The following is a 13,845-nucleotide window of genomic DNA, read 5'->3' as shown; positions in this document are numbered from 1 at the left end:
CCCAAAGAAAAAACAACAAACCCAGGAGCTGAAAATACAATTTCTCAATCTGAAACTTCTGCTGTTTGGGATGGGAACGGCAAATGTCATTCTGCATCCTCTTCGACAGACACTGGGCGGCAAAGTGATCTTTCTTTATTTCTACGAGCTAAATAAAGTACCATTGCAGAGCTATTTAAAGCCATGGGGGCGGGGAGAGGTGTATGAGACTGCCTAATAGATCAGATCATAAATAGGTGGGAGATGCAATCTGGGTGCTAGAATTATTCGCAAATCAATCAATAATCAAAAATGGACCAGACTTACAAGCAGGTATTTGCTGTGGAATATTTTATAGTTTTGCAATGATCTTTTTGCACCGTGTGTGAGTGTGTGTGTGTTCACTCCAGGAGGGGGCGGGATACCAGAACGTCATCTGAACCATCTCTATATAAATAGCAGGGCTCTGCTGCCTTGTAGTTTCTGAACTAAAGCGGGTGGGGGGGAAATGATGGGATGAGGATCGCCGATTGATGGGAGGACGGTCTCCCCTTTGAGTTACCCAGACTTGCTGCAAAACATGGCCCTCTTCTTCTGTGGCAACGACACCGCGACGGCTTACAACGTCGACAAGGGCATTTTAAACAACGGCTGCTTCGTGGATGCTCTCAATTTAATCCCTCATGTCTTTCTGCTCTTCATCACTTTCCCCATATTGTTCATCGGTGAGTAAACGAGCTGCGGTAAGCGTGTAATGAATGCGAGTGGAAAGATAACTGGAAGAATTCGCCCACAGCACAGGTCCTTTGCCTGACAGATAGGCTGCAGTCTTAGGGTGCTTTGCTCCTGTAACGGAATTGGTTGCATTGTAATCTGGCTTTCTCTGCCTGTTCTCTTAAAGAGGCATTGTCCTTATCTGTTTTGGAACAGGTAGGAATCCTGGAGAATTTCTTCTCAGAATATTAAACAAGTTAACCCAACTGGTTGACTAATGCCCTTCAGAGAACGGACCCTGCCCCCACCCAACCTACCTGGCCAGGCCTATACGTGACTCAAGTCAATCTATGTGGTTGACTATTCATCATCATCGGCGGTCCCTCGAACGAGGATGACTTGCTTCCACATGAGTTCACAGATGTTTCAATGAAGGACCCGATGTCCCAGTCCTGAACTCCCAGTGCCCTCTCAGGTGGCCTAGCGCACAGCATTCTCCCACAAAGAGTAATCTGATATTGAGCAGATAATCTGTATTTTAAGTAATGTTGTTTTAAGGATAGTTATTGGCCTGGACACCAGGGAGAACGCCCTGCTCTTCGAAATATTGCCATGTTGATCTTTTGCATCCACCTGAGGGGCCAGTTGTGCAAGCAATCACTATTCAAGAAGGTGGCTCAGCAGCACCTTCTCAGGGCGACTAGGGACGGGCAAGAAATGCAACCTTGTCTGCCTCACCTACATCCCAAGAACACAATAAACAAATGTTGTGTGGTCTATGTAGGGATCATTGTACATGGTCTGTGGAAGAAGTAGGCTTGATGGAATAAATGGCCTTTTCTTGTTTCATGCTTCTTCAGGCCTTTAGCTGTGGTTCAGTTGGTCGCACCCTCACCTCTGAGCCTTAGAAAGGTTGTGGGTTCAAGTCCCACTCCAGAGACTTGAGCACAATATCTAAACTGACACTCCAGTGTAGTGTTGAGGGAGTGCTGTACTGTTTTTCTGATGAGATGTTAAACCGTGGCCTTATCTGCCCTCTCAGGTGGACATAAAAGATCAACATGGAACTATTTCGAAGAAGAGCAGGGGTGTTCTTCCTGGTATTCTGGCCAATATCTATCCTTAAACCAACATTACTTAAAATATAGGTTATCTGGTCAATATCAATCTTTGTGGGAGAATGCTGTGCACAAAATGGCTACCGCATTTCCTACATAACAACAGTGGCTACACTTCATTGGCTGTAAAGTGCTTTGGGACAACCTGAGGTTGTAGAAGGTGCTATATAAATGCAAGTTGTTCTTTTTTTCCAAGGTCCTCACAGTTAGTCCTAAACACTGTTCATCGGTATGATAGTGTATGAGGAAGTGGTTATGTATAAAAAGAAAGAAAGACTTGCATTTATGTAATGTTTTTCACGACCACCGGATGTCTCAAAGCACTTTACAGCCAATGAAGTACTTTTGGAATCTAGTCACTGTTGTAATGTGGAAAATGCAGCAGCCAATTTGCACACAGCAAACTCCCACACACAGCACTGTGATAATGACCAGATAATCGGTTTTAGTGATGTTGCTTGAGGGATAAATATTGGCTAGGACACTGGGGATAACTCCCCTGCTCTTCTTTTACGTCCACCTGAGAGGGCAGGCGGGGCCTCGGTTTAACGTCTCATCCGAAAGACGGATATGACATCATCATGTGCAGTTTGATTTTTTGTGACTCTCCAGGAAGGGAATTTTGCTTCTAAGCTTAATTCTTGTCTCACTTAATTGCAAATTAGAACTTTTCAAGTGGGGCCTCTATGTTCTATTGTCTACAGAATTTTAAAGCATTTGAACCAAAATGTTTAACTGCAACAAGATTAAAAATGCATAATATGTGACCTGATAATCCCACCACAAATGTTTGGAAACCAAAGCAGTTGCCTTGCTGATTTCTGTTAACAAGATAGTATCCCATTAAGAGAAAAAGAGAAGCATTTTGTGCAGTATTAATTAGTAAAGCAGCTATTAGAGCAGTTTTGATGGCCCAACACATTCCATGAACTGGAAATATCCATAAAATTATTTACTCAGTTGACCATAGCCCTTTAATAGGGTTTCTCAGGAATATAGGAATAAGTGGAAGTGGTTCTGTAAATGCAATTTTTGATTGTTCTTGAAGTACATTTTAACCTTTGGCGATTTAAAACTTGTTATACATAAAAGGGAATCATCTACTTTGACAGATTACCTGGATTGATCAGGTTTGGACATGTGAGATAGGTTTGTTGGGCTTTGGTATAATTTTGGTGGAACCCTACTCTGACATCCTTGGCATCTGCATTTAATCTCGGGGCCATTTGATACGATCAGGTTATTAGGCATATTTTAGGCAGGGCACTTGCACCTCCACCAGACAGGGTGCCGGGTAACAGATGGAAGATGGCTGGGGTAGGCCACGTGCATTAGCCTCAGTCCAGTGCAACTGGCAGCCTTAGGACTTGTCGGATAAGAAAAAAAACAAACACAATTTTGTTTTAAAAAGCAACCATTTGGTCCATGGTCAATCTATGGCAGCCCTTTTTAATTTTAAAAGGCACTCACTACTGTCACAGCAATCCTCGATGCTGAGGAATACAGCAACATTGGTCAGGTGCAAATGATGGGCAAGAAGGCAGATAAGAACATAAGAAATAGGAGCAGGAGTAGGCCTACGGCCCCTCGAGCCTGCTCCGCCATTCAATAAGATCATGGCTGATCCGATCACGGACTCAGCTCCACTTCCCCGCCCGCTCCCCATAACCCCTTATTTCCTTATCGGTTAAGAAACTATCTATCTCTGTCTTAAATTTATTCAATATCCCAGTCTCCACAGCTCTCTGAGGCAGCGAATTCCACAGATTTACAACCCTCTGAGAGAAGAAATTCCTCCTCATCTTAGGATGTAAGCCTGTGTCCAATTAGAATGTGGCCCACCTATATTAGGGCAGATGGATTCTCTGTTCCTGTCACTTCTGACTGAATATCCTGGAGTTAAGAGGCAGAGTTGAGAGCTGGCACAGCGACTCCCTGACTGATTTCTTGCCCAGCCTCATCAAGTTAAGCCAGAAAGTTGGCATAAATCCAGCAGAACATCTTGCCTATAATCCACACAAACCAAACATGGTTGCCCAATAAGAAAGACGTGCAATTATATCGTGTCTTTCATGACCTCAGCATGATCCAGAGCGCTTTACAACCAATGAAGTACTTTTGAAGTGAAAAAGAAAGAGAACAGAAAGATTTGGATTTATATAGTGCCTTTCATAACCACCGGACATCTCAAAGCGCTTTACAGCCAATTAAGTACTTTTTGGAGTGTAGTCACTGTTGTAATATAGGCAGCCAATGTGCGCACAAGCAAGCTCCCACAACAGCAATGTGATAATAACCAGATAATCTGTTTTTGTTACGTTGATTGAGGGATAAATATTGACCAGGACACTGGGGATAACTTCCCTGCTCTTCTTCAAAAGAGTACCATAGGATCTTTTACATCCACTTGAGAGAGCAGACGGGGCCTCGGTTTAACATCTCATCTGAAAGACGGCACCTCCAACAATGCAGCACTCCCTCAGTACTCCCCTGGAGTGTCAGCCTAGATTTTTGTGCTCAAGTCCCTGAAGTCATTGTTGTAATGTAGGAAATCTGAGATGGAAGTGACTGGAATACGATGGGGTGATATATTCATGGGTGATACAAGAATTTGCTGCAGCATTTCATTTTAGGATATATAACCTAAGAAACAGACCAATCAAGAAACATATGCTATCCCTTAGAACAATGGAGGATAGCAAATAAAGATGAAAAAGCAGATAGGAGAAATAAGCCTCATGACTTTGGCATGAATCCAAGGATTGAAAACTTTGAAGAGGTGAAGATACGAAAAGTTGGATGTCCATGTTCATGAAGATGGTATAGATTAGTTTGGGCATCAAGCCTCAGAGTACGAGATGGTCACTTTCATTCACAGATGTTCGTTTGCCAAAGGAAACCGACACCGAATACGCAGAACATCTCTAGTAAATGAAAACATACACGATTCTACAGCAGCTGTCTGGAAATCCCAAAGAAATCATATAGCTGGAAACAGACCAAGGAAGCAGTGTACAATTGCTAGGATTGCACTGGGTCTTCGTCTTCAAGCCAGGATTGTTAAACAGAACATGAGTGAATCTATTTGTGAAAAGATAAAGCTCTTCATTTCCTTCAAAATGAAGATAGTGAAAGAGCAGTCTCCATCGGTTTAACATACAGTCAGGGACAACAGCAGCATTAGAATTGGCAGAAAGGGGGGCTCTCCCGATTAAACTATTTGTCAGGAGGAACTGAAATTAAGGGAGTAAATTTTAACTCCAAGTGGGTTTTGGGCAAGGGGAGGGTCGAGCGCAAAATGCACTTGACAATGCAGATATTAGACCCAGGCTATTTTAACTCCTAGGCCTCGGTGCATGCAGGTTTCCTCTGGCTGGAAGATCTAGAACCAGGGATCCAGTCTCAGAATAAGGGGTCAGCCATTTAGGACTGAGATGAGAAACATCTTCACTCAGAGGATGGTGAATCTCTGGAATTCTCTACCACAGAGGGCTGTGGAGGCTCAGTCTTTGAGTGTATTCAAGACAGAGATCGATAGATTTTTGGATATTAAGGGAATCAAGCGATATGGGGATAGTGCGGGAAAGTGGAGTTGAGCTCGAAGATCAGCCATGATCTCATTGAATGGCAGAGCAGGCTCGAGGGGACGAATGGCCGACTCCTGCTCCTAATTCTTTTGTAAATTCTTATGCCGTTAGCCAGTTTCCCGCTTGAAACAAGTGGAAAGTCAGTAGCTGGCTGGCGGGTGAGACGTGATTTTGGGCAGCCAGAGTCCAACAACCAACAGCAAAGGAAGGCTTGTCAGCGAGGAGGTAAGTGGTGGGTAGGGGGTTTCAGGAGCTGCTCACGGGAGACATGGGGAAAGAGAGTCCGTGGCAGGGGAGGCAGTAACTTTCCTTATGGGGCCTGGAAAGTTATTACTTACCTTGTGGAGCCTCTTCGCCATCACCCTGCCCATCCCAACCCCCCACCCCCCTCCACCACCCTGACAGCAGATGCTGATCTGTTTCAGCCGGACTGGAAAATTGCGATGACTTCATGCCCGAGTTGCAATCCAATTGGTCTCCCATTGACATAATTGGGACTCTGATTAGCATAAACATAAGAACATAAGAATTAGGAGCAGGACACTCAAGCCTGCTCCGCCATTCAGTAAGATCATGGCTGATCTTCTACCTCAACTCCACTTTCCTGCACTGTCTCCATATCCCTTGATTCCCTTAATATTCAAAAATCTATTGATCTCTGTCTTGAATATACTCAACAACTGAGCCTCCTCAGCCCTCTGGGGTAGACAATTCCAAAGATTCACCGCCCTCTGTGAAGAGATTTCTCCTTATCTCAGTCCTAAATGGCCAGCCCCTTATTCTGAGATTGTTCTAGCCTCCCAGCCAGAGGAAACATCCTCCCTGTATCTAACCTGTCAAGCCCTGTAAGAATGTTATATATTTCAATGAGATCACCTCTCATTCATCTAAACTGTAGAGCATATAGGCCTACTCAATCTCTCCTCATATGACAATCCCCCTATCACAGGAAGGAGACTGATGAAGCTTCCTTGCACTCCCTCTATGGCCAGTATATCCTTCCTTAGGTAAGAAGACAAAAATTGTACACAATACTCCAAGTGCAGTCTCACCAGGGCCCTTATCATCATCATAAGCGGTCCCTCGAATCGAGGATGACTTGCTTCCACATCAAAAAGTTCACAGGTGTTTCAATTAAGGACCTAAAATTCCAGGTCCCGAACTAAATCTTGAAGGGTGGAAGATGCCAGTGCATGGATTTTTTTCCTGTGCTGGTGCACACCAGCCACCACACGGGCTTGACAGAGCTAGGTCTTGGTCCAGTGGCAAGGATTAACCAAAACAACTGGAGACCAGCTCTGCTGCATGGACCTAGTGCGCGCACACATAATCGCTGTGTGGGCTGGCCGGTGCTGTCCCTGGGCCCTCGACTCTTCTGGGCCCCAAACACGCGCCTCTCCTGGGCACTGATCACATCCCTCGATAATCTCTCACCGCTCCTTTGCCCCGACCTCACTGCTCCTGCTGTACCTGCCCACGCTCCAATCACTGACCTGTATCTTGGTGATGTCACTCTTAACTGTCATTGCTCTCCTGCTCTAGCACGTGCTGCTCCCTGGAGTGGTATGCCATCACGCTGCTCCTTCCACTCCCTGGCCTGTTCCAATGGTGCTCGCAGGCTGGGGGCCGCTCAGCCTGCTGGGCCAGGCCTCCATGCTGCTCCTTCCGTTTCCTGGGGCCCTATATAATTACAATAAGACATCTTTACTCTTACACTCAAATCCTCTTGCAATAAATGCCAACATACCATTTGCTTTTTAAATTTATTGCTGTACCTGCATGTTAACTTTCAGTGATTCGTGTACAAGAACACCCAGATCCCTCCGAACACCAACATTTCCCAATCGCTCACCAGTTAAAAAATACTCTCCTTTTCTATTTTTCCTACCAAAGTGGATAACTTCACATTTCTCCACATTTTATTCCATTTGTCACGTTCTTGCCCATTCACTTAGCCTGTCTCTATTCCCTTGAAGTCTCTTTGCATCTTCCTCACAACTTACATTCCCACCTAGCTTTGTATCATCAGCAAACTTGGATATATTACATTTGATCCCCTCATCGAAATCATTGATGTAGATTGTGAATAGCTGGGGTCCAAGCACCAATCCTTGCGGCACTCCACTAGTTATAGTCTGCCAACCCGAAAATGACCCATTTATTCCTATTCTCTGTTTTCTGTCCATTAACCAATCCTCAATCCATGCTAGTATATTGCCCCCAATCCCATAAGCCCTAATTTTGTTTAATAACCTTTTGTGTGGCACCTTATCGAATGCCTTCTGACAATCCAAGTACACCACATCCACTGGTTCCCCCAATCTGCTAGTTACAACCTCAAAAAACTCTAACAGATTAGTCAAACATGATTTCCCTTTCACAAATCCGTGTTGACTCGACCCAATCCTATTATTATTTTCTAAATACCCTGTTACCATGACCTTAATAATAGATTCTAGCATTTTTCCGACGACTGATGTCAGGCTAACTGGTCTGTAGTTCCCCATTTTCTCTCTCGTTCCTTTCTTAAATCTATGATTCTGCTGCCTGCTTTTGGTGGCATCTCACTTCAGTCAGCAGTTGAAATGATGGCCAGCGGGATTCCAGCAGGAACAAGGTAGTAAGGCTGAAGGTTTGTATTTCAAAGGGCGCCTCCCCCACGCCCCGTCTATCCCATTCCCATTCCCACTGGGTGGGTTGGCTTCTAATTCCACGCAGGTTTTACAAAGGGCACTTATGTGAAATTGGGCTAGAGCAACCTGGGTAAACAGAAAAGGAGGAAGCATCATGGAGTAAGGTTTAAAGTCAGGTTGTAAGTCACATACCTTGGCACCTTAGCAATAACTGGGATTGCATTTCACAAGATATATCACATAGCAGCTAATGGACAATTGGTTGTCCGGATGGTAGTCAGAGAAGAGTTACAGATGGTGAGTTCTGGTGAGCTCCAAGATTTGGACAGCTCGTTAGAATGTGTGGATTAAATTTAATGTCTCCTGTTCACTAATGAGTTGCTCTGATAGGGATTCTTAAGCTGTGTGATCTTCACATGCGAAGCAAAGTGAAGAAAGGTTTGAATACTGAACTTCACTTTCTTTCTCTCATGGAGTCCATGATCTTTGAACCTCATGGTTGCTTTAATATCTGGGTCTTCACAAAAGAGAAGAGAAGAGGAGAGCCAACTAATTGGGAATTGAACCTTTGAAATGAATTTGAAGAATGAGAGATTGAAATTCCTGAGGCCGAGGAGCTTAGGATTGTTTATTTATGCTGTGGAAGGAAGGGGGCTGATTTGGGTCAGAAACCAGTTACATTGGGATACAGCCCCTTTTGCCCTGGTCTTTCAAATTCCTCAAGACTCCGAAGCCTTCACTAGACTAAGGTAATTAATGTTGAAAGGTATCAGTAACCATATCTGGAGCCAGAATTGCTCATTTTGGAGCTGGAAAGTGAAAACAGATCAGAGAAACATAGAAACATAGAAAATAGGTGCAGGACTTGGCCATTCGGCCCTTTGAGCCTGCACTACCATTCAATAAGATCATGGCTGATCATTCACCTCAGTACCCCTTTCCTGCTTTCTCTCTATACCCCTTGATCCCTTTAGCCATAAGGGCCATATCTAACTCCCTCTTGAATATATCCAATGAATTGGCATCAACAACTCTCTGCGGTAGAGAATTCCACAGGTTAACAACTCTCTGATGAAGAGGTTTCTCCTCATCTCAGTCCTAAATGGCTTACCCCTTATCCTTAGACTGTGTCCCCTGGTTTTGGACTTCCCCAGCATAGGGAACATTCGTCCTGCATCTAACCTGTCCAGTCCCGTCAGAATTTTATATGTTTATATGAGATCCACTCTCATCCTTCAAAACTCCAGTGAATATAGGCCCAGTCGATCCAGTCTCTCCTCATATGTCAGTCCAGCCATCCTGGGAATCAGTCTGGTGAACCTTCGCTGCACTCCCTCAATAGCAAGAACGTCCTTCCTCAGATTAGGAGACCAAAACTGAACACAATATTCCAGGTGAGACCTCACCAAGGCCCTGTACAACTGCAGTAAGACCTCCCTGCTCCTATATTCAAATCCCCTAGCTATGAAGGCCAACATACCATTTGACTTCTTCACCGCCTGCTGTACCTGCATGCCAAATTTCAGTAACTGATGAACCATGACTCCCAGGTCTCATTGCACCTCCCCTTTTCCTAACCTGCTGCCATTCAGATAATATTCTGCCTTCGTGTTTTTGCCCCCAAAGTGGATAACCTCATATTTATCCACATTATACTGCAGCTGCCATGCATTTGCCCATTCACCTAACCTGTCCAAGTCACCCTGCAGCCTCTTAGCATCCTCCTCACAGCTTACACTGCCACCCAGTTTAGTGTCATCTGCAAATTTGGAGATATTGCATTCAATTCCTTCGTCTAAATCATTAATGTATATTGTGAATAGCTGGGGTTCCCAGCACTGAGCCCTGCGGCACCCCACTAGTCACTGCCTGCCATTCTGACAAGGACCTGTTTATCCCGACTCTCTGCTTCCTGTCTGCCAACCAGTTCTCTATCCACGTCAGTACATCACCCCCAATACCATGTGCTTTAATTTTGCACACCAATCTCTGTGTGGGACCTTGTCAAAAGCCTTTTGAAAGTCCAAATATACCACATCCACTGGTTCTCCCTTGTCCACTCTACTAGTTACATCCTCAAAAAATTCTAGAAGATTTATCAAGCATGATTTCCCCATCATAAATCCATGCTGACTTGGACCGATCCTGTCACTGCTTTCCAAATGCGCTGCTATTTCATCTTTAATAATTGATTCCAACATTTTCCCCACTACTGATGTCAGGCTAATTACCAATTACCAATTTTCACTCTCCCTCCTTTTTAAAAAAGTGGTGTTACATTAGCTACCCTCTCGTCCATTGGAACTGATTCAGAGTCGATAGACTGTTGGAAAATGATCACCAATGCAACCGCTATTTCTAGGGCCACTTTCTTAAATACTCTGGGTTGCAGACTTTCAGGCCCCGGGGATTTATCAGCCTTTAATCCCATCAGTTTCCCTAACACAATTTCCTGCCTAATAAGGATTTCCTTCAGCCCCTCTTTCTCACTAGAACCTCGGTCCCCTAGTATTTCCGGAAGGTTATTTGTGTCTTCCTTTGTGAAGACAGAACCAAATATTTGTTCAACTGGTCTGCCATTTCTTTGTTCCCCATTATAAATTCACCTGAATCTGACTGCAAGGGACCTATGTTTGTCTTCACTAATCTTTTTCTCTTCACGTATCTATAGAAGCTTTTGCAGTCAGTTTTTATGTTCCCAGCAAGCTTCTTCTCATACTCTATTTTCCCCCTCCTAATTAAACCCTTAGTCCTCCTCTGTTGAATTCTAAATTTCTCCCAATCCTCAGGTTTGCTGCTTTTTCTGGCCAATTTTAATGCCTCTGCCTTGGATTTAACACTATCCTTAATTTCCCTTGTTAGCCACGGTTGAGCCACCTTCCCCATTTTATTTTTACTCGAGACAGGGATGTACAATTGTTGAAGTTCATCCATGTGATCTTTAAATGTTTGCCATTACCTATCCACCGTCAACCCTTTAAGTATCATTCGCCAGTCTATTCTAGCCAATTCACGTCTCATACCATCGAAGTTACCTTTCCTTAAGCTCAGGACCCGTGTCCATCCTAATAAAGAATTCTACCATATTATGGTCACTCTTGGGGTCAATTTTAGTTGTGGCGGCAGCAGGATAATCATTCGTTTCATACCCTTTCCACTTTTCCCTTCCATTGACACACCTATGCACAAGGCAAGTATTCAAATAACAAAGATTTAACTACACAATGGCAACCTTGGAGCTCAATGTAACAAAATGGTCAACAACAACTTGCATTTAGGTAGCACCTTTCCACATTGTAATTCATTCTAAGGGACTTCACAGGAGTGTAATCAGTCAAAAATTAACACCGGGCCAAAGGAGGAGACATTAGGCCTTGGTCAAAGCGGAAAGCTTCATGCAGGATCTTGAAGGAGGAGGGCGAGGTGGCGAGGCGAAGAGGTTTAATGATGGAATTCCAGAGTTTAGGGTCTAGACGGCTGAAGGCACAGCCGCCAATGGTGGGGGCGAAGGAAATGGGGGATACACAAGAGGGGAGAATTGGAGGAATGCAGATTTCTTGGAAGGTTGTAGGGCTGGCAGAAGTTACAGAAATAGGGAGGGGTGAGGCCATGGAGGGATTTGAACATGAGGATCACTGAAGAAGACACCTATATGCATGATGAACTGCCTGATGGGACTGGACTTGTTTAGTTGGCAAAAGACAATTAAAAGAGGACATAATCCAGCTTTTGGAAATGTTGAAAGATACAAGTAGTGTAGAAATAAGCCTACCATTTCACTTGGGCTGTAAGCAGATAGATAAAAGGCACAAATACATAATCAACAAACAAGGGGTTGGAAGATGTTGTGCTGCTCCACAATAGCTCTGGTGGTTGGGAAGAAATTATGCAGCACTTTCTCTCAGGAGATAGAGTTGGTTGTGTGGAGTGTACAAAAGGGCAGATTGCACAATGTGTTGGGAAACTGGATTTGTTGGGACTCAGGAGATGTTTTTTTTCTTGTTTTCAACTTCTTTATATTCTAAGTGGGAAACTTTAGTAAGGCTTAACCACATAGGCCTTGCTGATAATGACCTTCAAGTTTTTCAAGGATATGGTGGATTCTGCAGAACTCTTTGGAATTGTGAACACAGTAATCAGTCGACCCCTTTGAAATACTGAAGGAGCAAGAAGTACTTCATCATCCAATACAAAAGCAAAATACTATGGATGCTGGAATCTGGAATAAAAACAGAAAATGCTTGAAATCTTGGCGGGTCAGGCAGCATCTGTGGAGAGAAAACAGAGTTAACGTTTCGGGTCGATAACCCTTCGTCAGAACTGGAGAGTGTTCGGAAAGAACACATTCTTAAGAAGCACTGAAAGGGGGAGGGGAAGAAAGAACAAAAGGGAAGGTCTGTGATAGGTTGGAAGGCAGGAGAGATTAGAGACAAAAGGTATGATGGCCCAAATTGACATGTTAATACCAGGAGTTAGACAGGATGTGAATGGCAGGATAATGATCAGCTGCCCGACCTGCTGAGATTTCCAGCATTTTCTCCTACACGGCAAACAAGCCCCAGGTGGGCAGAAGAAATGTTTCAAGGACACCCTCAAAGTCTCCCTGATAAAGTGCAACATCCCCACTGACACCTGGAAATCCCTGGCCCAAGACTGCCCTAAGTGGAGGAAGTGTATCTGGGAGGGCGCTGAGCACCTCGAGTCTCGTCGCCAAGAGCGTGCAGAAATCAAGCGCAGGCAGCGGAAGGAGCGTGCGGCAAAAACCAGACTCCCCACCCACCCTTTCCTTCGACCACTATCTGTCCCACATGTGACAGAGCCTGTAATTCCCGTATTGGACTGTACAGTCACCTGAGAACTCATTTTTAGAGTGGAAGCAAGTCTTCCTCGATTTCGAGGGACTGCCTATGATGATGGTTTCTGCTTTTATAACTTCATCATCTAACCTGTCCAGGACTAAAGCTATATCCTGGATAATAAAGAACTATCACGCAATATCACACTAGAAGGGCTCTTGATGAGAATTATTGAGTGTTTCTCTATCAAATCCAAGATATAGGAGACATAACAGCTTGCTAATTCTAAAGGTAGCGCTGTCTCCTTCTTGAAACTGGTAACTAAGGATGAAAGACTGGAAGAATTAATGTGTTTTGAAACTAAGAGACTTGGGAGTTTCATCAGCAGACAGATGTAAAAGAAAACTCAAATAAATACAATCTAATCCCTCTCAACCAAACTGTTTGATCCTTAAATCCTTGATGGTTTGCTGGAGAAGACATGCCTCTTCTTAATTGGATTCTTTTGAATTGCTCTGAGTGAGTGAATAATCATCCATAGATCTTGAACAGGGAGATTCTGGAGATTTAAAAAAAGTTAGAAAAATTATACCTGCTCCAAAAATTATACTTGCAAACAGCTTTCATGATATTTTGTATCGTTATTTTCCAGTCTGAGCAAGTTTATTTAACAATCCTTCACCATTGCACCATAAGAGAAAGCCGATCTGTTCATTTACAGTGGAGTAAGCTGAAATGTTATTAAAAACCTGTTAGGGATCTAGCTGTTTAGTAAGTGAATAACGATCACATGTGATTCTGATTTGGCCCAGTTGTTCACAGAACAGATTTGTAAAAGCATCCGGGGGACGGGGGGGTAAATTCACTATCCCAGGCACAAACAATTGCAAATTTAAAAAATATGGCCGTTTGCTCTCCAAGAAGGAAGTGAAGTGCTAATGGCAGCGGGCGGTGCGGAGACTTCAGTGTTGCTGTACATTGGGCCGAGCAGCGCTGCAGCATTCAAAGGGCCCTTCCC

At 44.0% G+C, this 13,845-nt stretch overlaps 1 protein-coding gene across 3 annotated transcripts in view; it reads left to right on the top strand.

Moving 5' to 3' along the window:
* Positions 1-486: 486 nt before the first annotated feature.
* Positions 487-13,845, top strand: part of LOC139278615 (ATP-binding cassette sub-family C member 9-like) — a 250,863-nt gene continuing 237,504 nt past the window's right edge. For all 3 annotated transcript variants that reach the window (XM_070897599.1, XM_070897597.1, XM_070897598.1), the window contains exon 1: positions 487-704. In XM_070897599.1, coding sequence (XP_070753700.1) covers positions 560-704 — 145 coding nt within the window. In that variant the 5' untranslated portion in view covers positions 487-559. The remainder of the gene's footprint in view (positions 705-13,845) is intronic.

The sequence above is a fragment of the Pristiophorus japonicus genome, chromosome 13, assembly GCF_044704955.1.
Source record: "Pristiophorus japonicus isolate sPriJap1 chromosome 13, sPriJap1.hap1, whole genome shotgun sequence".
NCBI classification, from domain to species: domain Eukaryota; kingdom Metazoa; phylum Chordata; class Chondrichthyes; family Pristiophoridae; genus Pristiophorus; species Pristiophorus japonicus.
This window is presented reverse-complemented; position numbering and strand designations above follow the sequence as displayed.